At 39.3% G+C, this 26,436-nt stretch overlaps 1 protein-coding gene across 10 annotated transcripts in view; it reads right to left on the reverse strand.

The window, feature by feature from the left end:
- The window catches only part of ANO5 (anoctamin 5), a 138,419-nt gene that overhangs the window by 40,294 nt on the left and 71,689 nt on the right, over positions 1–26,436 (reverse strand). For 6 of the 10 annotated variants that reach the window (XM_072619338.1, XM_072619336.1, XM_072619337.1 and 3 more), the window contains 4 exons: positions 21,604–21,717; positions 13,246–13,314; positions 9,874–10,158; positions 1,311–1,424 (listed from right to left, as the gene is read on the reverse strand). In XM_072619338.1, the coding sequence (XP_072475439.1) occupies positions 1,311–1,424; positions 9,874–10,158; positions 13,246–13,314; positions 21,604–21,717 (582 nt within the window). Of the gene's footprint in view, positions 1–1,310; positions 1,425–9,873; positions 10,159–13,245; positions 13,315–21,603; positions 21,718–24,105; positions 24,148–26,436 lie in introns of all 10 variants that reach the window. The other 4 variants (XM_072619335.1, XM_072619333.1, XM_072619329.1 and 1 more) reach the window with 1 other exon arrangement.

Raw genomic sequence — 26,436 nt, forward strand, 5'->3', positions numbered from 1 at the left:
ATACCTCCTCCCTCCCCTTTCCTGCAGAGCTGTGAAACATTATACTTATTTTCAGGGTTTTTTTTTTTAATTAATTGGTTTTATTTTCTTTCCTTCCTCTTCCTCTTTTTACTAACAAAACACTCATTGTTTTATGGGATGGTTCTCTGGGAGGAAGGAGGGGGAAGTTATACAAGGAGATATTTAGGTGATGTTAAAATAGAAGAGATAAAAATTTACATTTAAAAAATAGGAAAACAGCCAATGAAGTATCTAAGGAATTCCATCATCACCTATTTTCTTTGTTTTCTTAACCCATTTTTAAAAGTAAAATTTTATTTGTATCTTGTTTTTATACTTTGTAACTTCTTAATTTGTCCCCCAAGTCTCCCTCTCCCACTAAGCAATACCTTATGAAGAATAAAAGGGAAAAAAAATTCCACAAAATGAAACACTGTGTGAGTCTTACCGCACCACTGCATATCCATAGTCCCCCAAGTCTGAAACAAGGATTCCTAACCTTTTTTGGATCACAGACACCTTTAGTCTAGGAAAGTCTATAGACTCCCCTCAGAATAATGTTTTTAAGTGGATAAAATATGTAAGATGACAAAAGAAACCAATTATAGTGAAATATAGTGATCAAAGTTATTTTTAAAGGCAAATTTTTGGACCCCAGGTTAAGCACTCTGAGTCTAAAGTGATGTATTTTCAAACCCTTACGACTGAATCTTCAGAGTTTTCTAAGTAAGGTTTAGATAGAAACCTCTACAGATTATACTTAGCAGCATGTTTTTCCCTGTGGGACTTTACTATTTTTTTGATGCTTAGACCTTTAAAGAACTTGTGCGTATAAATCTGAGAAACCATTTTTAAAACATCAATTTGCCCTGTCTGAGCTTCAGAATATTGCCATCTGGGGAAAAGAAAAAAGAAAAACCCAAACTTTCCATTTCCAGAAGGTTTTGAGTTTGCAGTGTACTCTTACAACAACCCCCTGAGGTAGGTATTATAAAATAATCATTCTCTTTTTTACAGATGAGGAAACTGAGGCTCAGAGAGAAGAAGCAATTTGGTCAAGGCCACGTGGTGAGTATCAGTGTTGGGATTCAAACCCAGGCCTACTTGGCCTACTAGCACTCTTGCCTTTGCACCATCCTTCCTTTCAAGGTAGTCACATATCTTAGTACATGGAACAGAGAACTGGGACACTTCAGGGATTTGCTCAGGAGCAGGACAAGTAAAGCTCCCTTCCTTTTAAAGGTTCTTCACCTCCAATAATGAGCAGAAGAAAGGGGCTTAAAATGTTTTGAAACCAAATCAATACTTACATCATGGAGGGGGTAAGCTGCTGTATAGGTACCATTTGACAGCAGTCTCTTAATGCCAAATTTTTTCTTTCCTTCTTCTGTACCATATGGGCACCGTGAGAGAATATAGTAAACCTAGGAAGGAAACATAAGGGCCTCTATTTATTCACTTCAAAATACATTTAAATGCCTACTCTGTATTGGACACGGCCAGTGTCAGGAACTTAGGGAGACAGACAATCCAAGATATATACAAGATTCTGTAACGCAAAATAAAACACAGCTACCATTTACATATGGTTTTACAGCTTGAAAAGTGTTTTATGAATAAATGAACAATTGACTGTTTGATCACTGCAACAATGTGTTAAGCTTAAGTACTCCAGGTATTTTAAAATCCATTTTACCAATAGGAAAACTGAGGGTCAGCAAATTAAATAATCTGACTGTAAGTGTTGGAGGTAAGATTCAAACACATCTCTCCCGATTCTAAGTTCAGTGTTCTTTCCATTATACTACACTCAATGATGAAAATATATGTCATGTGGAAAAAAAAATTCTATTTAGGACAGGAGGAAGCGGAAAGATATAAGAGATATATGTTGTCATTTTAGTTGGTCCTTAAAAGAAGCAGACATGGAGGAGATGCTAGAAACAAAGAGGCTAAACAAAGGCATGAGTAAGTTTGAGTGACAGCATAAGGGGTCATTTAAACTGTAATACAGGGTACACAATGGAGAGCAGAGTGAGATCAAAATGAAAACATGATATTATATGGTGCAAGACTTGGAATGCTGAAGTAAACAGCATGAACATTTTTTGGTAGGTGTCATCAAAAATCTTTCAAAGGTTTAAGCAAAGGGAGAGCATGGTCAGACTTGTACGTTAGGAAGATTACATGGCACTCATGTGAAAGATAGATGGAAGGGAGGAGAGATTAGAGAAAAGGAACCTAGTTAGAAAAGAAAAGAAAGCTATCAATGAAAGAGAGAGTGCAAGAATAGACTCAATAAGTCTTGGAGAAAAGTTGTAGGAATGCAGATGACTACTTGGAATAAGGAAAAATTTCCAACGATCACAGCTTTGTAAAAATGGAACTGATAAAATTAAGGATGAGAGAGGAATGTACTGGGAGGAGAAAGGGAGAGGTAGAATGGAGTAAATTACCTCACATAAAAGAGGCAAGAAAAAGCTTTTACAGTGAGGGGGAAAGGGGGAGTAGGTGACAGGGAATGAGTGAATCTTACTTCCATCAGTTCTGGTTGAAGGAGGGAATAATATACACACTCAATTGGGTGGAGAAAGCTATTTTACCCTACAGGAAAGTGGGGGTGAAGGGGAATGACAGAAAAGAGGGCAAATTGGGGAAGGAGTATTCGGAAGTAAACACTTTTGAAATGGGACAGGGTTGAAGGAGACAATAAATAATAAGATAATATAATATATAATAATAATGTAATAAACAGTAAATAAGGGGCAGAACAGGATGGAGGCAAATATAGTTAGTGTTTCACAACATGACTATTATGAAAGTGTTTTTCATGACTACACGTGTATAACCTACATCAAATTGCTTGCCTTCTCAATGAGGGCAGGGGAGAAGGGAGGAAGGGAGAGAATGTGGAACTTTTAGAGTTTTAAAAAGTGTTTTTAAAATTCCCTTCACTGTTTCTCATGTTTCTCAAAAAATAAAAATTATTTTTCCATGCAACTAAGAAATAAGATATATAGGCAATAAGGTATAGAAATCTATCTAGCCTTATAGGAAAATAGAAGAGAAGGGGAGAGATGTGATAGAAGGGAGGGCAGATTTGGGGGAAGGAGTAATCAGAATGTACACTGTCTTGGTTGGGGGAGGGGAGGGGAGAGATGGGGAGAAAATCTGAAACTCAAAATCTTGTGGAAGTGAATGTTGAAAACTAAAAATAAATTAATTAAATAATTAAATTTAGAAAAATAAAAAAAATGGAATTGGGGGAAATGTAGGCAGTATAAAAGCAAAAAAAACCCCTAGAGAATGCATTTTAAATTCATAAATGAAAATGTAAGAGGCTGCCTTAAGAGGTAGAGTTATAATTCATTAGTGGTCTTCGGGTAAATTCTGGACATCTACTTGCTGGGAATAATTGTCTATGTTGTAGGGAAGAATTCTTGTTCAAGTATGGGCTAGACTCAATGGCTTTTCAGTTCCCTTCTGATATCTGGGGCAAAGGAGAAGAACATGTACAAGGAGAGAGAGAAAAGGAGTCAAGCATTTTATCCTTTCCATATGCTTTTTGCAACTGAATTTCTTTCATAAGACCACGGAAGGCAGTTCTCTCATAATCAGTCACAGTAATGGGCTGAAACAGTAGAATGGATCAGCCTTTTTCAGTCTGGAAATTGTCATGATGTAACAATATCCTCGACACAACTTTTTGTTTCTGTATACATTTGATCCATGTTACTGACATCATCAGAGTTTCCTGAGCAGAGAGCAGACGGACAGAGGGAAGAAGCAGCCCGGAAGCAAGTTTATTGAGTTTATTATCCAGCAATGGAGATGATCCACATGCAGATGATAGAGATCTATCAGAATTTTTGTCTAACCACTTACCCGAAGAGGAAATGTTATGATACACAAATAAACCTGGAGTTAAACAATAAGACATAATGCCATCTTGTTCATATTCTTGTGGCCATTTGGAGAAAAGATTTCATTTCAATAACTATCTATTACATGACTAATGCATATTAGTAATTAGACGGGTGAAGGATGAAGGTGAAAGATGGTCATTAAAAGAATGGCATAGCTAGGAAGAAAACATATAGGAAGATTTGTGAGAAAATTTCCTTCCATGATACTATGTATTATGAGCGGACTACTGGTAGGTAGACAAGCTGTATATTCCATTGGTATCCCTGTAGTCAACCAATCAGAAAGCACTTATCAAGCACCAGCTACATACTAGGCACTATTCTACACCTTGGGGATTGAGATGAGATTGGAACTGAGATTTCATTGGTCTAGGGAAGGAAAGTTTTGAGTGAGGAAACCTCCTCTACCAATGCAGGATGGTACCTCTTCTGCAAATGAGAGTCTTAGCAATTTGCATAGAACACAAAAAGCTGAATTGACCTGCCCAGGTTCACATAACCAGATCTTCCTGATTTCAAGGCTGGATCTGTATTCATTATGTAGTACTAGCTCTCAGAGTCTAGGAATCCAAATGCAAAACAACAAAAGAGTCCTTGCTCCCAAGAAGCTTACACTCCGTTAAATGCAGCTAACTTCTAAGGATCCTTCTTGACCCAACCCTCTTGGGTTTTCAAGGAGATACCATTATGGAAAGATTCTGGGTCTTATTGGTGCCTGGGTGAATGGGAGAGACCAGAAGAAGAATTATATTAGGAAAACCTTGCACTATGTTGGGTAGACATCCAGGGAAAATTTCTGGGAGTATGGGGACAGGGATTGCACAGAATGGATGGACATGGATGGCTGGAGAGAATTACAACAAGGAAATCACAGTGCAAGACACTGCCAGGCACTAGCAAAAACAAATGTTCTAGGCTGTTATATAAAAGATGGAAAAAAAAGTCTTAAAAGAGCTTCCATTCTACTGGGGGAAGAAAGTGGCATGTACATTGAAGGATTTACAGGATATTTTGGGAAGGGGAGAGGACTAAGACAGATGTGGCAGTGGGAAGGCCTCCCCCCCAATCTGTTCTCACTTGCTAGATCTGGGCTGGTGGTAGGTAAGAAAGGGTACCTGGAAGATAGTGGCTGAAGGTATTTGACCTAGATATAGATCTTTTTGGGAACAGCTAAATGATTGGGGTGTGCAAACTGAGAATGGGAAGGTCTAGGGACAGGTGGAACATAAGACTGTAATTCATTAGGTGTCACTTGAATAGACATGAGAACAGTCAAGGGAAATCCAGTGAGCATGTGATTCACAGCTCTTGATTCTCTTCCTCTGACTCACTTCCAGTGAAATCTTCCAGCCTGGGGCTAAGTGGGACAGTGTTTACTTTCATATGGGACGTAAGAGACAGTGGTTCAGGTGAACTGCATGGTTGGGAGAGCTTTTGGAATGTAAGATGGCTTTTCAAGTTGCAGGTTATATATTTTTTCTCATTCTTCCTTTTGAAATATGACTCAGGTACTCTCTGCCCAATTACATGTGTTGGTTTCCCCAGGACAAAAGGTGAAGGGTCCTGTATATTAGAGTGATAATTCTCAGTCAGGAGACTTTAATTCAAGTCCCAGCCACCCTTGTCATTATTTAATTTGTTAGTGCACTAAGGAAGCCACAGTAGTTGGGAGGAAGGCAAAATACTGGCTGCCAGGGGCAATGGTCTAGAGATTGCACCAGTCTCTTTCCTACTCTGTGGTTATCTATGAACAGTAGATTACAAGTACAGAAAGCAGAAGTTCTGGGCTAGTGTTTGCAGGACTCATTATACCCTTCTTGTTGTACCACAAAGAAGATACAGAGGAAGGAGGAAGAAACCGTACCTCTGTGGTGGTATTGTGAGGCATCGGGGGCCTGATTTCTGGGTGGCTTTTCTTGAGCATCTATGTTCCTGTTTCAATGTAGTATGTATGTTCCTGGGGAACTGGTGTGAAGACAGTGCTGAAAGTTGTCCAAGGTTTGGGGCACAGAGAACATAGAATGGGCTGGTGGTGAAGAATCTGCCAGCAACAGCTGGATCCTTGACAATGCTTTCTGGGTTCTCTCCTTTTCTCAAGCACATAATTGTGTCAGAGGTTAAAAGCCACTGTTAGATCTGGCAAATTATCCATATTCTCTTAGCGTTCTAGAACGGGTACGATAATAGTAATAGATGTTTTATCTCCTCAAAAGAGTGGGGTAAAAATTATATATATATATGTATGTATGTATATATATATATATGTGTGTATGTATGTATATGTATGTATATAATGTGTGTACATATATAGTATGTATATACATATATGTATATATGTGTGTGTGTGTGTGTGTATACCTATAGGTGTGTATAAGTGTGCTGCATCAGTGTCCACAAAAGGGGAAAAGGTATTAATTGTCTCACTACAAATCAGAGGGAATCTTAACCCTAAAAATCACTTGAGTTTGGGACCACTAGTATTAAATAACTGAAGAGTGGCAATAAGACTTAGTGAATAGAGAGTCAACCTTGTTATTAGGAAGACTCTGATTCGAATCCTGTCTCTGATACAAAATATGTGTAAGACCATGAAAAGGTCTCTTAATCTCTCAGTACACCCAATCAACAGTCAAAGATGATGTTACAGAAGAGATGAAAATGTGCATCATTAGAAGGGACATCCACACTAGGAGTTCCTCAGATTGATAAAAATCATACCCCTGCTCCCCCCCCACCAAAGTTAGAAAAGACATAAAGGGAAGTCAGTATGCCCAGAGAGTCATCTGTCTCACTTCTCTTTCTTGTTTAGAATCTATTAGACTACAATCCCATTGGGACGAAGGACTCATATTCTTTCATCATTGTATCCCCAGTGCCTATCATGGTGCCAGATCTTAATAAATGTTTGTAGAATTGTGTTTCAAAAAGATTCTAAGTTCCAAGTCAGCAATTAAGACTTCTCAAGTAATAGCTCAGAGAGCAGTGAAAGATTTGGCAGTTTTTATTTTCAGATCCACACTTTGGTTCCAGGCACTGACTCTCTCTCAATAATGCTGTCAGCAAATATCACCTCATCCATTTAGCAATGGAAATAGATGGCTCTTTTGTAAATGGTTTTCTCAGCCTGGGAGAGACACAGTGTGCTGACGCATGTGTAAGGAAGTGATGGCAACCTTGGCTTCTTAGAAACAAAGAGTGTGTTATCTCGACATAGAGATGAGTGTCTTGTCTCATTCAGACTCCTAGGACCCAAATTAAAGGCAGCTAAGTGATACGGTGGATAGAGTGAAGACTCGGAATCAGGAAAATGAGTTCAAAACCTATCTCCAAAACACAGCTGTACCACCCTGGGTAAGTCACGTCACCTTTCTGTGCCTCAGTTTCCTCATCTGCAAAATGTGTAGCTTGGGCTCAATGACCTATGAGATTGTTTTCATTTTAAAATCTATCATCCTGTGATGTTTACTGCCTGAGTAAACTTGCAAATTCACTTCACCTATTGGGACCTGAGCCACTTTACCTGTAAAAGGAAGGAATTAGATGATGCTTTCCAGCTTTAGGTCCCTGGTGCTACAGTCTAGGATCCTGATCCTCAGGCACAAATGCCCAATTCATCACTAGTTTAGCATGCTAAGTATTTCCTACTTGGTAACATCTGCCAGAGCTTCTACCTTTGACATGAACATGAGAGATCAGAGCTGAGCTTGACTGGCAGAACAATTACCTGGGTTCCAAAAAGAATCATCCTATTCCTGAAATATTAACTGTGTGTTTCTGATCTTCAGCAGAACTCAACAAAAACCTGGGCACCATGCCATCTAGCCACAATGAATTATCAACTAGTATTTTCATGACTATCAAATTCCAAAATACAGAAGTACACTCTGGTTCCCCCATTTAACCCACACATGTTTGCATTTTGCTATGAAGATAAACTTGAGAAGAAGTCCTGGATACCATTACTCTATGCACACAGCAACAAGGAGCCTTTTAGATCCTCAGGCACCACAGTACCATCTCTAGCTGTGACTTCCACTTCACTCCCTTTGCTCATTTGAGAGTGGAGAGAAAGGACTTCTTGCCTTTATCTTACCTAGGAATTATTCTGTACGACTAACTGTTCATGCTCTTTGATCCAAAGATTCCACTACTGAATATGTACCCCAAAGAGATCAGAGACAGAGAGAAAGCTCCCATATATACCAAAATATACATAGCAGCCCTTTGGGGATAGCAAAATAAAACTGGAAACAAAATAGGTGGCCCAGCAATTGGGAGTAGCTGAAAAATTATGGAATATGAGAGTTAGGGAATATTCCTCACTACAAGAAATAATAACTAGCATGATTTCAGAGAAACACAAGAAAACAGATGAATTAATAGAGAGAAGAAAGCTGAACCATGAAAGCGACAGATTGGCTGCAATCACTTAAAGGTAAACAACTCTAAAAAGTAGGAGAATTCAGATTAAATGCTACGACTAACACTGATAGAAGACAAGAAATAAAGACATATGCCTCCAGGCTCTTGGGACAGAGGCACTGATTCAGAATATGTCATCATATGCCCCAGGGTCAGTTTAATTTGCTTAATGGCTTTTCTTTGTTTCAATGGAGGGCTCTAAACAGGGGATGGTGAAGATCCAGAAACTACTGGGCAGTTATCAAAAACAAAAAGAAACCCTAAACACATCACCTTCTTTGAACTATAATTTGCATGACAACCTGAGATTAGGAACGACTTTCTTGAACCAACATACTGTTTTATGGAATAAAAAAAATAGAGTTGGAAGGGATCTTAGCAGCCAGTTCATCCCCACAAAGGAGATCCCACTACAACACACAACACAAGGAGCTATCTAACTTTTGTAAAAGACCTCCAAAGAGATCTGCTGCCTAGTGGCACAGTGAATAGTGCTCCCAGATATCCATCTATCCCCACCCCCCCTTACCCCCCATATCTAATCTGTTGCCTAGGCTTAAGCATTTCACCTTTGCAACATCTCTTGTGTATATCCCCTTCTTTCTTCTGATACTGCCATCACTCTAGTGTAGGTCCTTGTCACTTCATATTTGGATTATTTCAATAACCTCATTGTGAGTCAGCCCTCCTCAAACATCTCCCCACTCTAGTCCATCCTCCATTCAACTACTAAAGCACAGATTTGATTATGTTAATAAACTCCAGTGGCTTCCTATTGCCTCCAGGAATAAAAACAAAATGCTTTGTTTGGCATTCAAAGCACTTCATAACCTACCCCCTCTAGTTTTCCAGTATTTTTACACTTCATTCCTGGACACATACTCTTTGATCCAATGACACTGGCCTCCTGGATTTTCCATGAACAAGACACTCCATCTCTTGGCTCTGAGCATGTTCTCTGGCTGTCCTCCATATCTGCAATGTTCTCCCTCCTCTGCTCTGACAGATAGCCCCGGCCTCCTTTAAGTCCTAACTAAAACTTCACCTTTCTTTCTCCAATCACTCTTAATTCCAGTGTTTCTCCCCTCTCATCTCCTATTTATCCCATATATAGAGCTTGCTCTGTGTGTATGTGAGTGTATATGTATAGATATAGATATATAGATAGATATAGATATATGCTTGCATGTTATCTCTCCCATTTGACTGTAAGCTTGAGGTTAAGGGCTGTCTTTTGACACTTTTTGCATCCCCAGGGCTTAGCACAGTGCCTTGCATATAGAAGGTGCCTAAAAAATGCTTACTGATTAATTGATATTCATCAGAATACTAAATTGTTGACAGAGGAAAGAATTGACTCCTAGACACAAAGAAAGTATGTAGAAGTCTGGTCTCTACCACCTCATGGTCTAGTCTGATATCACACACATTCATGCCCATGCATCATTGCCTGATAGCTTTTTATCACACAAGTACATGCTTACGAGAACATTTAAAGAAAACCGCTTAGAATGTGTCTACCTACAATTCTGTTTCTCACTGATGGAGAGAAAAAAGTGTTCTCATCTTCAATGCAGAAGAGCTCCTGCCTCTGTTTGCTGAATGGGGCTGTGAAGTAGTCTGGCTCAGGGTTCATCACTTCTTTTGGAAGCCGGAAGAGCCCAAACATACACTCAAAGGGATTCTCCATGGCTGGGGGAATGTCATTCTCCCTAATGGGCATTTTTATGTTCAGCACCTCTGCATACGTGGTCAGCACCTCCCAAGGGGCATGGATCTTGATGAAGTAAGTGCGGCCATCCTCAGAGTCCTAAAAAGAAAAAGACACAATGAGATCTGGGCTGTAGGAGTAAGGCAAAATGCAGCTTTTTTCTTTCAACCAGTCTTTAGGAGAAAGGCATATGAGATGAAAACAAACCATGTCCTACATTTAAAAACCAACCAAGTTAAAAGACTTCCAGGGTATGATTTGAAGTTAAGTAAAAGATCAGCATAATCTCTTGTGATTTTAGAAAAGTAGTATGCTGTTATCCAAAGAATACCAGCCTGGGAGTCTGGAGAAATCTGGGTCCAAAGTCTGACTCTGATACTTATTAGCTTACTAAACCCTACACCAGTTATTTGGCTTCTCCCAGCCCCAGTTTCTGCATCTGTAAAATACTTGTACTGCCTACCTCCCAAAGTTGGTCTGTGGAACCAGTTGTTCATGTTCTCTTCTGCCTTAAATTTTCCTTCAGGACTTTGCTCTCCCCTTCATGATTAGAATCATAGCTGACCTTATCTGTACATGTGCTGTATCTCCCTAGTAAAATATGAACTCTTTGAGAGCAGGGAGCATCTTGTTCTTATCTCCATTATCACCAGAGCTTATCAAAGTTATGTGCCTGGGAAGTAAGGAAAACCAATTCCTACCCAAAGGATAGGACTAGGTCTGAACTCAAGACCCAATTTCAAATCTGATCTTAGAGATTTGTCCCTAGGCAAAGCACTTAACTTCGGTCAGCCTCTTTTTCTTCAGTTATAACTTGTGGATAATAATCACACCTCCTTAACAAGGTTGTTGTAAGACTCAATGAGGTAAATTTGCAAAGCACTTAGCAAAATGCCTGGCATACAGTAGGCACTCAAAAAATGCTTCTTCCTTTCCTCCTTCCCCACAGATAAGTAGAATATATTTTTTTTTAATTTCAAGGAATTAAAGTGGCAGGTAATCCAAAAGGCAATGGAGGGAGACTACAATGGAGTATAGGCTACAATGAAGAATTTCACAGGAAAATGAGGCACAAATGATTATTCAAAGAAATATATGACTGAAAAATGAAGTAGGCTGGTCACATAGGCAAGACAATGGATTCCAGACAGATGGATATCTGGGAACCACACTGATGATCATGTAATAAAGAGGTCTAGAGCCTGGAATCTTCACCTGGGGTGTGTGAACTTTGAAAATATTTTTGAAAGCTGCATGTCCATAGAATTCATTTTCTTTGTAATCCAATATATTTTTTAGGCATTTACAAACATTATTCTGAGAAAGAGTATATAGCCTTCACCAGACTGACCAAGAGGTCCATGACATTAAAAAATTTAAGAATTCTTGGTATACAGGAAGAGACCTAGAACATTGAGTGGAATCCTTGAGAAAATTTTACTCAAAGGTGTGATCAAAGATAGTTCAGGATATCAAGGCACAGAATTTGAGATCTGTACTGTTAAAGGGCATCCCCATAGTAGGAAAATCATAGCTCTATTGAAGTATCCCCGAGCATACCTAGTAGTTGCCTAATAATTGTTTGCTGATAAAATGTTTGACTTAGATTGTAAAGTTAAAGTGCTAATGTATTTTGAATTCTTATTATTAAATGTTTTATGGCTACAATTCTGGGCAACTTAATTAAATATGTATTAAGCATCTAATAAGCTGAGGGCCCTGTGCTTGGCACTGGGAATATAAAGACTTAATGATTAGTTTCAAGTCACTACTTCCTCAAATTTTCCTTAACTACTCTGCTCTCTCCCTGGTTCTTGCCTACTAGGGAGTCTGTTAAGGAAGATGCAAGATAGAATGCAAATGGGGCAAGTGAGAGAACCATACAAGGTATTCTAGGAAAATCGATTAGAGAGACAACATTTCCAGCTTAATGATATGGGGAACGAAGGCAGATTTCTTGGAGGAGGTGGCACTTTGATCTGAGTTTCAAAAGCAGATGAACAAGTATTTGTGTAATGCCCGCTCTGTGTTTAGTGCTGTTGGGCACTGGGGTAGATAAGAGAAGTAAAAGACATTCTCCCCACCTTCAGGGATATTCCTGCTTAATTTGAGAAAAAGGCACACATACAGGATAACTTGAAGAGAAGCAGCTAAATATAAAGGAAGGACTACTAGAACTGAAACTGGAGTCAGGAGACCTGGGTTCAAATCCCAGTTTACTATCTGGGTGACTGGGTAAATCACTTTTCTACTCTGGACCTTTATTTTCTCATCTGTAAAATGGAGCTATAATACATACAACCTTCCACAAAGGGGTCTATCATGAAAGTAAACCTTAAGGAGCTATAAAAATGCAAGTTGTCACACTATCATAATTAAATATTACATTTTGTGCTCTAGCTCAAATATTAGAAGAATTCAGAGGAAGAAAGGGGCAGATCAGTATGGGCTGATACAGTCAAGGGAAGTTTCATGAAAGAGAGAAGCTTCAAGCTAAGCTTTAAAAGATGACTAGGATTTTTAAGATATCAAAGTTGAGGAACTATGAATGAAGTTCAGAAGTGGCATGTTTGAGGGCAGCTAGGATAGGGAGATTTCCCTGATTGGGCTTTAGAACTGGTACAGTGAGTAGCAAGAAGTAGGTTGAACAGCTGAGTAGGAGCCAATACCATGCAAAGCAAAGCAGAGGCAATTCGGTTGGATATGTAGAATAAAACTACTTCTTCTGTTAACTCATTGTGACATACTAACAATCCTGCCTTGGAGATGGGGGTCTACTTTAACTGACCTCTCAGTGAGTAATGTAAGAGAAGCAGGTCTCCCATCCCAATATACAGCATCTCCATCCTGGCTCCAAATTCCAATAGTAGTAATAATAACATTAATTAATTATAAATATAAACTACAATTGATGACAGTGACCCAAACCCACGTTTATATAACACTTTAATGTCTACAAAGAACCACTTTCCTAAAAGAAGGTGAAAGATACAGAGTCAATTATTTCCAATTGTAATGAGGAAGAAAAAGAGTTCCAGGGAAGCCGGGTGTTTTGCTCATGGTTACAGAGCTCAGAAATGTCGGAGCTGGAGGAGATGTCAGGACTCCCTACCCCAAGTCTTCAGTTTTTATTTCAGATGCGTCTCACTAAATAGGTTAAACAAGGACATTAACAACCCTGTTTACCTTTTTGTCTTCTGTTTCTAATTCCAGGCCAGATTTCAGGAGGTTATTTTCAAATTCCTTTCTTCTTTCCTACAGAGACAAAAGCAGTCAACACGGAGACTTCATTAGCATCAGATTGGCCCAATAACATACAAATACAGTATGTAAAGATAGTGAATGTTGAAACACCTTGGGCCCATCCTTAACTGGATACAGAGGTTTTTTTTCCCCTCTTCTTTTTAATATTGATAACTTTTTTAACTGATCCTTCCTTAAATGATATATAAATAAAAGATCATATCCCAGGTATGTAAATAAAAGCAAAAAAAAACCACTTTGACCTCTATATTTGACCTCTCTATATAAGCATACTTAACAGCTTGGACCTAAAAATTCGCCAATACTTACAATATTCTTTAACAGTTACCTTGAATTCTCTCTCTCTCTCTCCAAAACCAGAATAGGATTTCTTAATTTGTGATTCTTATACACACACACACACACACACACACACACACACACACACACACGCACACACACACACACACACACATACACACATACATAAAATCACTGATTAGAAATATCAAATCCTGACACTATCAAATACTTCTAGGATGACATATTTGCCACTGAAGGGATTCAATTCAATTCAAACAAATGTTTATAAAGTGTACACAGCAAAGGAAATGGGAAAAGTCAAAGGCAACACAAATGTCAGTCCCCAGACTGGTCTAGAGGCTATTCATTCAATTATGTTCACTCCCTCCTTCCTACCTCAACTGAAGTCAAATGGAATTAGCCAAGAACATGAGCGTATTAGACTAAGTATGATCCATGATTCCATGGGGTAAATTTTATAATGAAAGATCTCATCCTCTAATCCATATTGGCTTAGGAAGTTTATGACATGAAGTCTTCTTGTAATGGATTGGCTGATATTTTAAAAAAACACCTTAAATGTATGTACTGTATTCCAAAGTGGGAAAAAGCTATGTAAAATTTCATAATGTATTTCTATCACTGCATAAATTAAAATGCTATAGTAAGAAATGGTTTGAACTTTTCCCAATGCTTAAAAAAAATCAGTTATCTACAAAAAGATAAATTTTTCCTCTGAGAATAATTCTCCTGTTGATAACCTTACTTGTTTATTAATCAAAATTAGAGTCAATGTTTAACTTAGATAGCTATCCTTTATCAACCTCTCCTAACAACTGAAAAAAAGTAATAGGTTAAATATATCTGTTGCCTTATATCAAGTTTCAAAATAAAAGAGAGGCAGCATGGAACAGTGGATAGGGCCCTGGACTTGGGAGTGAGGGTAATGAAGGTCTGGGTTCAAATCCTGCCTCAAACATATACTAGCTGTGAGATCCTGAGCACTTAACATCTCTGGTCCTCAGTTTCCCCATCTGTAAAATGAGAGGGTAGGATTCAACAGTCTCTACGGTCACTTTCAACTCCAAATCTATAACCCCAGGAACTATATTCTTAAGCTATTGATGCTTACATATGTACACATTGTTCCTAATAGACTTTAAACTCTGAGGGAAGAGACCATTCCATTTTTATCTTGGTTTTTCAGTACCTAAAACATGTACTCAGTGTATGCTTGCTGACTGACTGATCTAAAATTTAGTTGATTGTAATTTTATACACACACACACACACACACATCCTGTATACACATAGAGGAACAGAAAAGCTAGTTATCAGAAGAAATAACATTACTACAATTACCATGTTTTGTCTTGAAACTTGGATTTTTTTTAACCAGGTACTGTCATAAACAACTTAGACGGCCACATGCCATGTGTACAAATATAACTACAGTGACAATGAGGGAATAAAAATACATTTTAATGCTATTTCATCTGTAGGATCAAGGAGCGTTAACCTTTATTCAGTTGTGTACATTCCCTTTTGGCAATCTGATACAGTCTGGAAACTCTCCTCTCAGAATGGTTTTCAACGTGTAAAACATAATCCAAAAAATCACAAAGGAAACCCCAGGCAAATGAAAACAAAGATTTTGTTTTTTGGGGGCCCATCTAAGTCATGGACCATTTGAAATCTATAGCTTCATATGTATTATAGAATATTTATTGGATCACATTAAACTGAATTTGAAAAAGAATAGGGGCAAGACTTTGAATTTCATAAGCATAGGAAACTCCCAGAAGTAGAAATTTCTTGTACCATTGCAGATGGGCACTTTCTCTGCAAACTACAGTGCTAAAAGTTGTTCAGAGAACTTGGTGGTTAAGGGACTTGTCCATGGCAACACAACTAGTACATGCCAGAGGTGAGACTTGAATCCAGGTCTTTCAGACTCTAAAGTCAATTTACTATCCACTGCACCACAGAGCCTCTAACAGCCAATCCTTCCAATAGAATGCTATGTGGAAACTGAATAACCAGTCTCTTGTCAAATCTAAGACTTTCTAAAAGTAGGAGATCTCTTGAGGAGGAAAGAAAAGGTCAGAGATACCTAGAATCTCCAGAGCCAAACCAAACTTAATCTTTCTGCAGGCAGCAGTTTCTGTCAAAAAGCCAAAATTGCTGCTTAAAAAGAAAAAAAAAGTAATTCCCCAGTGATACATAAGTGGTCATTACAAAAATGTGATCAGAAATGTCTTCCCAGAATCTATTCTTAGATCATATAACTGTCAAGACTGAAGATTAAAAAAAAAAGAAAAAGAAACTCAGTTAGGGAGAAAAGGCAGAAAGTGACAGTTTCAGCCCCAAACTTGACCTTTCTTGTTTTCCTCCTTGAAAATATCACATCTACAAACATTATTTACCTAGTTGTGTGACCTTGGGAAAGTCACTTTACCAAAATGAGCCTAATGCCCTCTTCTGAAAATTGAAGGGGTTAGACTCAGTGTCTCCCACACTACAACCCATCATCTAGGCTGACCTACTTGTAAACTATCAGACGCAAGTCAGCAAGTTATTTCCCCCTTGCACTATGTCTCTGAGCACGTCATCAGCCTCATGCTAGGGAAGTTATCTTTATATTTCTTAACACAGCTGGACAATCATCCGTCTTTCCTGTACTCCTCCCACTTCCCCATTGTCCAAGACTGCCGGGGAAAAAAACTGTACTGATTGAAAAAAAGACAAACAAGGTTTTCCTGCCATTCTCTCCTAAATTTAGACAGGTCCTTTCTCTTCTACCAAATCTTTCTGTTACTCAGGATGGATGGACCAAAGTGAGTCAGGATGCATCCGGATGACTGGTACATGGTGAAAGGATTCACTAGGAATTCTTACACATAGACTTAGGGTTGGATTTCATTAAGTAACTTCATCAGTGGGTTCAGAATTACTTGCTTTAACACAGGAAAGGAAGATGGATTCATAGCTGAAGTCATAAGGGTGCAAAGGGGCCACAGTCATCAGTTAAACCAAAAGCTTCATCACACAGAAGTGGAAACTGAGGACCACCACGATCAGGTTACTTGCTTGATGTCACACTAATCAATAGCAAAAAGCAGACCAGAACTTAGGTCTTCTATCTCACATAGAGGCACCGATTCTGTTATAAATCATTTCAAAAGCACAAATTTGTTCCAATGTGAATCTGTTCCAATTCATTAATATATTAGGGGATATTCAGAGCATAACTTGAATTTCAAATTTGCTTCTTCCATGAGACACCAGTTAGAAAAGTCAGAAAACTGCAGCACTTCACAATAACTCTCAAGTGCCTCGCGTCAAACTGCAGAGCTTTGCCAAGGGAAAGTGTAAATCACATAGCACCTGGTTGGTGCGGTAGGAGCTGTGAGCCGAGAAGGGTTGGTCTGACCTCGCCCCACGCCTGCTCTCCCTGTGCCTGCCCAGCCTAGGACATAAGTCAAACAGCAGCCCAAAGTTGTAGACAGGCCACTATTGCAATGTTTATGTAGTTCTTAACCATCTAACATGCGTAAAACTGTGCTGTCATTTTTTATTAACATTCCTAACTTTTTTTCATGTCACGCATTTTTGAGCATTTTACATGAGATCTATGCTTTTTCTTGTGAGATTTGCACAGCCTGGTGTTTGTTGGGAATGCATCCGCTACACTGTAACAGACCTGCCTGGATGATTTAGTGGGTTTGTTCATTTTTTATTTTTTTCCCCAATACACCATATTACCTCTCAGAATTAAATCTGATATGTATGCGAAATGAAATACTGAATGACCGATGGCTAGGTTGGTCCTTGGGAATCTAAAGACCCCTAAATGCTACAAAGCATTCTCACCTAGTGAAACAATGGGCTTATTAATTTAAAAAAGGCTCTGATAAATATGACTTGGCCAAGGGTAAATCAGATTTACTTCCTGAGATTTTAGAACTATCCTTACCAAAAACATATTACTGTTTATTTATTATTAATGTGATATCTTTCAGATAGTCAGTGTTTAACACAATGTTTTCTAATGAAGAAACTTTAAATAACTTTTTTTTCCATCCATTCATTCATTTATTCAAGTCAGTACAAAAAGCAAACCTTCTAGATTCTAGAGTTACAAAAATTGATGGAAATACACAATCTATTAAGTGACCCATAGTTTCATGGATGCATGAACAGCTAAGAAAGGAAGCAAACAAGCCTTTATTTAGTACCTACAATATGCCAGGCACTACGCTAAGGGCTTGACAAATATTATCTCATTTGAATCTCCCAACAACTCTAGGAGATAGGTGCTATTATTATCCCCATTTCATAGTTGAGGAAACTGAGGCAGACAAAAACTAGGGTCATACAGTTCGTATGTGTCTGAGTCAGGATATGAATTCAGATCTTTCTGACTCCAGGCTCAGTGCTTAATTCACAGTGCCTGCCTCTAAGGGAACTAATATTAAGGGCTCCATGTTCTCCCCATTTCTGGAGTAAAGCATCTTTATGGAAACGGGATCCGTAATATAAAGCATGCTGTTCTAATAAGGAAGGCCATATAAGAAAGTAGGAAGTAACACTATAATACTAGGGGCATGCTTTCAATGTCAAGGTTCATCGGTAGCCTAGGTCATCCTTGGCATGAGGAAAAGGGGAAGGACAACTGTTGTCTGATTACCCTGCTATTTTTTCCTTTTAGCTCTGATCCAAATTCTTAAATCAACACAAAATGATTCAGTCTCTCCAGCTCTAAGGCCAAGATGATTTTCATCATGGAAAAATATCAGCTTTTAGTCATGAGAGTAATATGTTACCTTGCAAAAGCAGAGAGAGGGAAAGGAATGTGAAATACCAACTCACACGCTCTAGATATCCGACTCACTCCGTTTTGCCAAGGTTAACCATTAATGGTAGTTTGTATTGCCAGTTGATTAACGTTTATGGAGCCCTCACAAGTGAGGTGACCAAGCTTTTTGCTCAAATTGGAATGTCCTTATTCATGGGTTTAAAAGCAAGGAAATAATGTAGATATGCATAGAACAAGAACAGTAAGTTGATATAACTTCATAGTAGAAGAGATAAAGGAAAGGCAGTATGAAAGTTATGGAAAGAATGCTGGACTTGGAGCAGAGTTGGAAAGTCACTTAACTCATCTAAACCTCAGTTTTCTCATCAAAGAGTCAAATTCTCTGATCTCTAAGTTCCCTTCTAGCTCTAAATTCTAAGATTCTCAGTCCCCAAAACAACAAAAAATCATTTTATTGCTAGGACAGAAAAAAAGGGAAGTCATTAGGATACAATGTGACACAGTAGAATAAAAGACTTGGAGTTGGTGAGAATTGGGTTTGAATTCCATCTCAGATACTTACTAACTGTATGCCCTTAAGCAAGTTAATCTTTCTGGATCTCAGTTTCCTTCTCTATAAAATGAAGGAGGGGAGGAGGAGAATGTGATTACTTTCAAGATCCCCTCTAGGTCTAAATCTTTGGTCCCATGATTGTAGAATACAAGACCTACACACTTCAAACGTTATCCTTCAGGTCACCATGTGCCTTGTCCATCATATATACTTCTGAGAATCCAGGACATAATGACCTCTGGTTCCAAACATCCCACTAAGGGAAACAGATCCAATTAATTTAATATGAGGGAGAGAACTGGAAGTAATCTTGAGAAGTAGTCTAGTATAATATCACCTTTTATAGATAAGGAAACTGAAGCCCAGAATGGTTGAGTGAGTTGCCCAAAGTAACACACAAGTAATAGGAAGAAATTGGAACCCAGGTCTTCTATGTCTAAATCCAGCACTTTTCAACTGTAGAGGGAAAAAATTAATGACAACTGTAATTCCAAGCCCTCAGAAAGGAAAGCAAATATGTTCTAGCAACAATTCAGATTAAAAAATACTATAGAAATTGAGCTTTCCTTGGAGCTCAGATAGCATTTATTCTTCCCTATTCCCATCATGCCTCCCAAAAAGAAAGGTGTTCCCAATACAATAGTCATTAAAGTCTACTTGTACAGGATTCGAATTCGTTCAGTTTTAAAAGAAGAGAATCCATGTACTGAATGAAGGCACTGACACAAAGAGAGGGCTGAGTATAAATGGAAGGTTAAAATTGGATTCCCTAAAGTAACACCAATAACCAAAATGTATGTGAAGAAATCTACCCTTCCTCTCAATACTTTCAACATTTAATTGGACGCAAAGACGTTCAGAGCGAGGAGGGATGTGTACAGATCATCTATTGCAATCTCCTCTTTTTATAAATAAGTCAACTAAATCTCAGAGAAATGAAATGACTTCCCAAGGTCACAAAGTCAATTCATTATTGTATTAAGTTTTGTTTTGGAGACAATGGGAGTTAAGTGACTTGCCCAGGGTCACACAGCTAATAATTGAGGCCAGATTTGAATTCAGGTCTTCCTGACTCCAGGGCCAGTACTCTATCCACTGTGCTATCTAGCTGTCCTGTATTAATATTTTTTAAAAACCTGAGAATTTGGTTAGGTCAAAAACATGGCTTCATGATAATCCAATTACTGTGGATATGTGCATAAGTACCCAGATATACACAAATCTGTAAGGAGTCATGATCAGAATGAATACATCAGTATTTCAGACTATTGCCTCTACCAAAACCGATCACAATACTTCTACTGTCAGGACATGTTCTGACTGAATTCATCACCCCACTGCCTAGTGATTAGTAACTTGAAAATGGACTAGGCTGCACTCATCCATCACTAAGCTAAACCTAAAACTGTCCCAGAGTTTGTACCCCACTACCGTAGATGCTGAGACCTTAAGGTCACCTCCAACCCCTTGACAGAGCATCAGGGAAGGCAGCCCTTTCATTGATGTCAGCATTAAGAGAGCATCAAAATGGTGAACATTATATTAGGATAAAACAAATCCCCTTTTCTTAACCACAGGTAACATGCAAGATGAGCTGTACCTGATAGTAGCCACTTTTGGGGGGCTTTTAGGGGGAGAGATGAGGTATTCAGGTTAAATGACTTGCCCAGGGTCAAAAAGTTAATAAGCATTAAATGTCTGAGGTGGAATTTCAACTCAGGTCCTCCTGACTCTAGGGCCAGTACTCTATCCACTGTGCCACCTTGCTGTCCCCTACTATTTTTTTTAAAGACTTTCCCCCATGTATTTATTTATGTCTCCTACCCTATGGCAAACTTCCAAGGAGATACAGATGAAACTATACAGGCTAGGCAGGAATGAATAGGTTGTGATCAGTATTCTAAGGGGAACTCCGAAATAGATGAGATCAAAGAGTACCTATAACTATCTAGCTTATCTACCAACTGGCAGTTTGAAATCTTTCTGAACAAGCCAAAAAAAATCTTAACCTTAGCCGGGCTGCCCCACAGGACTTCAATCCCAGTGAGTAGTTGAAAACATGTTTTTTCAATACTGCGTAATTATAATAGCCAAAACTGGTCCCAGAGAAGAGGTGAGAAAATTAATCTCCCATTTTTCTTTGGAGAGATGGAGAACCATAGGAGTATAATATTTCATAGACTCTGAGACATGACTGATTCTAGTGAATGACTTCTTTTCGTTTGCTTTTTAAATCTTTGTTACCATTGTATTGACATGTTGTCTCTTCCCTTAGCTTGTGAGCTCTTGGAAGATGGGGAGTGCTTTTCCCTTTCTCTGTGTCTGAAGCACTCAGCACAGTGCCTGGCACATAGGAGGAAATTAATTAATACTTATTGACTTGACTTTGTTCCAAGGGATGGATCACTGGGGAAGGAAGGACTGTATTTGCAAATGAAAGTAATGTAAAAACAAAAAGTGTCAACCATAACAAGATCTGAGAGAAGATGAAGAGGAGGAGGTAGTGATGGAGGAGGAAGGAAAGAATCCAATAAGACCAACTGTCCCATACAAACTTGCCCAGAACAAGCCATTGTTTGCTCTTTTCTTTCATCCATTCCAGATTCATTATTTTTCTATTACTTACCATCTTTTTATCACCTTCCTGCTTTGGATCATCAACATAGGAAAGTACATAATCTATCCGCCGGATCCCATCACAGAAGAAAATAGAATCCTTGCTTTGCTGGCGCTTGTCAAACTGTGGAAGACAGAAAGGGTGCACCATTAGCAGAGGTTCTCTCCAGCCAATGAGAAAGGGAAAGCAGGGCAAGGTCTAAGGGTTAGTTGGTGGTTCCTGGCCCACACTCAAAGTGGTGGCCCAAGACCAACAGAAATGATTAGTTTCTCTCTCTCTCTCTCTCTCTCTCTCTCTCTCTCTCTCTCTCTCTCTCTCTCTCTCTCTCTCTTTCGCCCTCTCTCTCTCTCTCTCTCTCTCTCTCTCTCTCCTTCCCCCTTCCTATTTCTCTCCTCTCCTCTTTCATTCTTTCTCTCCCTCTCTCTCTTCCTCTCTCTCCCCCTTCCTTCTCTAACTCTGTCTCCCATCTTTGTTCTTTTCCTACCTCTGTCTCTCTGACTCTGTTTCTTTCTCTTCTTCTCCAACTCTCTGCCTTTGTCTGTCTCTCTTCTTTGTCTGCCTCTCTCTCTCTCTCTCTCTCTCTTTCACACACACACACACACACACACACACACACACACACACACACACACAAACACTAGGGAATAATCCGAAGGGAACATAAGCTAGACATATGAATGACATGCACACACAACCCAAATGCTGCATGTATATGGAAAGGTGAACCAAATACATGTTTACATGTAGAACAAAATGCAGAAATGGCAAGGAACTGGTTAGCTTCACTCTACAATAATCAATTACCAAAGCATTTACAAAGCATTTATTGTACTCAAGGCACCAGGATTACAAAGACAAAAACAAGAGTCCCTGGCTTCCAAGTGCCTCTGTGTTATACCCCAAAGACTAAGTCAGCCCATTGTATGTCAGATAATACCAAGCCAGGTTCTATGCTCATTAGGATTAACTGAAGCCAGATAAGAGTTTCACGATTTAAAAAAAAAAGGCATGGGGTTAGGAATAGCATGTGGTCTAACTACTTTTTTGAAGATACTGGAATTTTTTCATGTCAGTATTTTTTTGAAGCTGCTATTCTGGTGGTTTTTAAAGCAGATCACTGAAGAAAGGCGCAGTTAATATCTGAGAAGCAGGGCACCTCTCAACAGCACTGCCAGGACGCCTCCATGCACTCCTGTTTAAGCAGGGCTCACTTCCCAAACGGATGGCTCAAGTGAGCAAAAACCTATCCCAGGCTGGTGCCCAAAGTGCTCAGTTCTCCTGGGTGATAAGAGAACCAACAGGATTAAGTTTCACTTGTGGCATGAACTCATCACTTCCTTCCTTTGGAAAGCATTAAGAGCACTGCAAAAAAGCAGTGCCAGGCAGTGAGTGGTTATTGGTTTCCCTCCTCTCATAAGTGGTTCACACAGCTGACAACAAGGCTGCTGGGCTTGATCTGAGGGACCTTGCTGTGCTGGAAGCAGAAGTTGTGGCCCAATCATGCCAAACCATTTGGACAAATGTGTACCCAGGTACCTGGCAGATGAAATGGGTGAAATTGTCATCTTTGGGTCTTAAGACAGAAAATGAAGGGACTCTTTAGGGGTCATCTAGTCCAAGTTTATAATTTTACTGAAGCCCAGATAGGTGAAAAACATTGCCCAACCACACACAGTTAATAAGTGAAATGGCTGGGTTTATAACCTAGCTCCTCTGACTCTAAAACCAGTGACTTTTTTCCATTACATCATCATGCTCATTTCATAAGCATCTGAACTAAAGGTCTTCTTTATGTAACTTATATCATGCCCAGCCAAGTCAGGACACTTAGACTTCCTCAAACTGGAAATGTGCCTGCATGGTGACTACAGCTGTCCTGGTATGACCAACATATCATCTTCTATTTAACTGATGGTCTTTGGATAACTATACTATGTTTTGGTGATTGAGGACACAGGTAGATGTGTCTCCAACTGAACTTGGTTGCCAGGCAGAAATGGTACTGACTACTTAGAAGGACTTTCCTGGTACAAATAAAAACATGTTTCGAGGCAGGAGGGGAAGACTGGGAACTGGTTCTGTCATTATGTCTGATCACAAATGATTTTTGAAGTGCAGACATACTGCATTACCGGCAGGTATGAATAAAGGCTAACAGAGATCTTTATTCCATGTGCTACGTGGACAATCATGGCTATATTTCAGAAGGTACCTCTTGACACTCAAATGTTTTCAGTTGGCCAAAATATCAGTAAAGTGGCCTGGTCACAAAATAGCCACAATGTGGCCTCTGATTCTGGAATTACATCTGCCCTTGTGCAAACATCTGGGTTGATTCCTCTAAGGCTTTGGTAGACTATAGCCTACAAAATGACTGATGGGAATCTCTCAGATCTAACAGGGTTGATCTAGGAAGGGAAGTGCCGAGCTAACAGAGCTGCCACCAAGGAAAGCAGGTTTTCACTGCAGCCATCCAAACTGCGGGTAGTATTAAAAACAACACCGGATTACCATGAGACGCCGCCGCAGGAACAGGTTAAATCTCTTTGCTGTCTGTGGAACAACCGACAGAGAATTAGCAAATACTGCCCACCCTCCATCCCCCCACAAGGATCAAGATATTCCAAGAACACTCCTCTTCGGATCTTTTGGGCTTTCCTCAGCCGCCATGCTGATACTTGTGAGCTACGTATTTAATCTGAAATACTTCCACAAATTCACTCCCAAGCAGTTAAGGGGGAAAAAATGGGTTATAACCATGGCAGCATCTCATGCAGCTATTGGGAGGGTACTAACTGGTGCAAAGTCAAGTCCCTTTGCCTTGAGTAGGAATACTTTTGGGATCAGTTGGGGTCATTCTAGTAAATGCAGAATCCTGGAGCTATCTGAAGGGTCCTATGGTCTGGAAGACTTCATAGGAGGAGGGAGCCACTATTGAGTGCCTGAGAAAGGGACAAAGTATTGAAAAAAATGATTTGAAAAGCATTAAATGAAGACTCTAAGAAAACGAACATGAGAAGGACTGAAATATTTTCCATTTGTCAAGAAGATTTATTCATCAGCAATGTTTGAAGGATGGAAAGATAGATCCTATACAGATCCTGCTCTTAAGGAGTTTACAATTAAAGTGAGGTGGAGGTATGCATACTCAAATAACTACACTACAAGGAAAAGTGAGATAAGGGTAAAGTTATATTTTTGATATATTATTCTAGAGATGGGGATAAGCAACTCATGGTATTGGTAATGGCAATTATCGGGGCACCCTACTCCTACTCACCATGGTCCCTTGGCTAGAAATTTAAATATCTATGCTGATAATCTATGTATGCATAATTTATATATATGAGATTTTAAAATTCTTTTTACTTTAACTCAATTTTCAGTCATTCAATAGAACAAGCATGCCTTAGACCTCATGATCAGTCAGATTTGTTATAGATAACTCTCTCAACCTCTACCCCACCCACACATACTCAAACCTATCTCGTCTTCCTTACCCCCAAACTCTTAGAAAGGATAATCCACAGTCATTAGCTCCTCTTCCTCACCACTCCTTAGTTCTTAAACCCCTCATTGTTGTTGAGCTATTTCAATTGTGTCTGACTCTTCATGACCCCCATTTGACATTATCTTGGTACTGGATGTTGAATGTTGGAGTGGTTTGCCATTTCCCTCTCCAGCTCATTTTACAGATGAGAAAACTGAGGCCAACAGTGTTACGTGACTTGTCCAGGGCCACACAGTTGGTAAGTATCTGAAGCTGGATTTGCACTCAGGAAGATGGGTCTTCCTGATTCTAAGTCTGACACTGCTTCCATGTGCCACCTAGCTGCCTTTCAACTCTTCAGTGTCCAACAGTTGAAATAATCTTTCCTTGATCTTCCTCTTTCCCTCCTGCTCCAGAAAGAGATAATTATCCTTTTCCCTCAAGGATAATACTTTCCTTCCCTCTTCTCAAAAACTTTGTACCCCAGATTACCCTTGTTTCTAACTCACATCTTCCTGTGCCAATGCTGGTTGGTTGAACTGAATCAGTTACATAATATCTCAGATGCTATATCGTGAGAAGGTAAAATAGATCTTAAAGGGTTTCCATTATAGCCTATTTAAAGCATGTTCCAAACAGTATATTCAAGGACAGAATTTCCATGGAATCCCTTGGGTATAGAAAAATGGCCCTGATAGTTCCAGAATTGCAAATCTCATGGAACTTTTGCTGTACCACTCCAATCCAAAGAAACGAACATGCAGTTTTCTAAAGCCTCCAGGTTCTCTAGCATCTTAAAGGAACCATCGGTTGCGTCCTGCTCACTGCTAGTGCCTTCCCTCTGAGCTTACCTTCCATCTACTCTGTATTCATCTTGTATGTACCTAGTTACTTATTGTCTCCCCCATCAGGATGTGAACTTCTACAACAGAGTTTTTGCTTTCCTCTGCGTCCACAGAAATTAGTCCAGTGCCTGGTGCTTAATAAATGCTGCTTGGTTCACTGAAAATGGAAGAGAGAATGGGTGGATCTTACTTGTGAGCAACCATATCAAACTGAACAGCCAGAGGAACTGGAACTGAAAGTGTTAATCCACAGGTAACTCCTCATGAGTTTCTGTGCTCTTCCCTTTCCTTTGTCATGAGAGCAGGAAGAAGAATCTAAGCTATGAAATGTGTAAATCCATGTGTAAAACAGGAAGGCTTTTTGCGGCACAGACTCTCCTGACTACACTGGCTGAGAAGTGGCTCACTCACTAAAACTTGAAAGACAGCAAAGTAATGACCAATCCCCAGGGAGCTGGTACCGTCTTTGATAGATGTAGTCAGTGAACTCCCCCCAACCTCTCCAAC

Source organism: Notamacropus eugenii, chromosome 6, assembly GCF_028372415.1.
Source record: "Notamacropus eugenii isolate mMacEug1 chromosome 6, mMacEug1.pri_v2, whole genome shotgun sequence".
Taxonomy (NCBI): Eukaryota; Metazoa; Chordata; class Mammalia; order Diprotodontia; family Macropodidae; genus Notamacropus; species Notamacropus eugenii.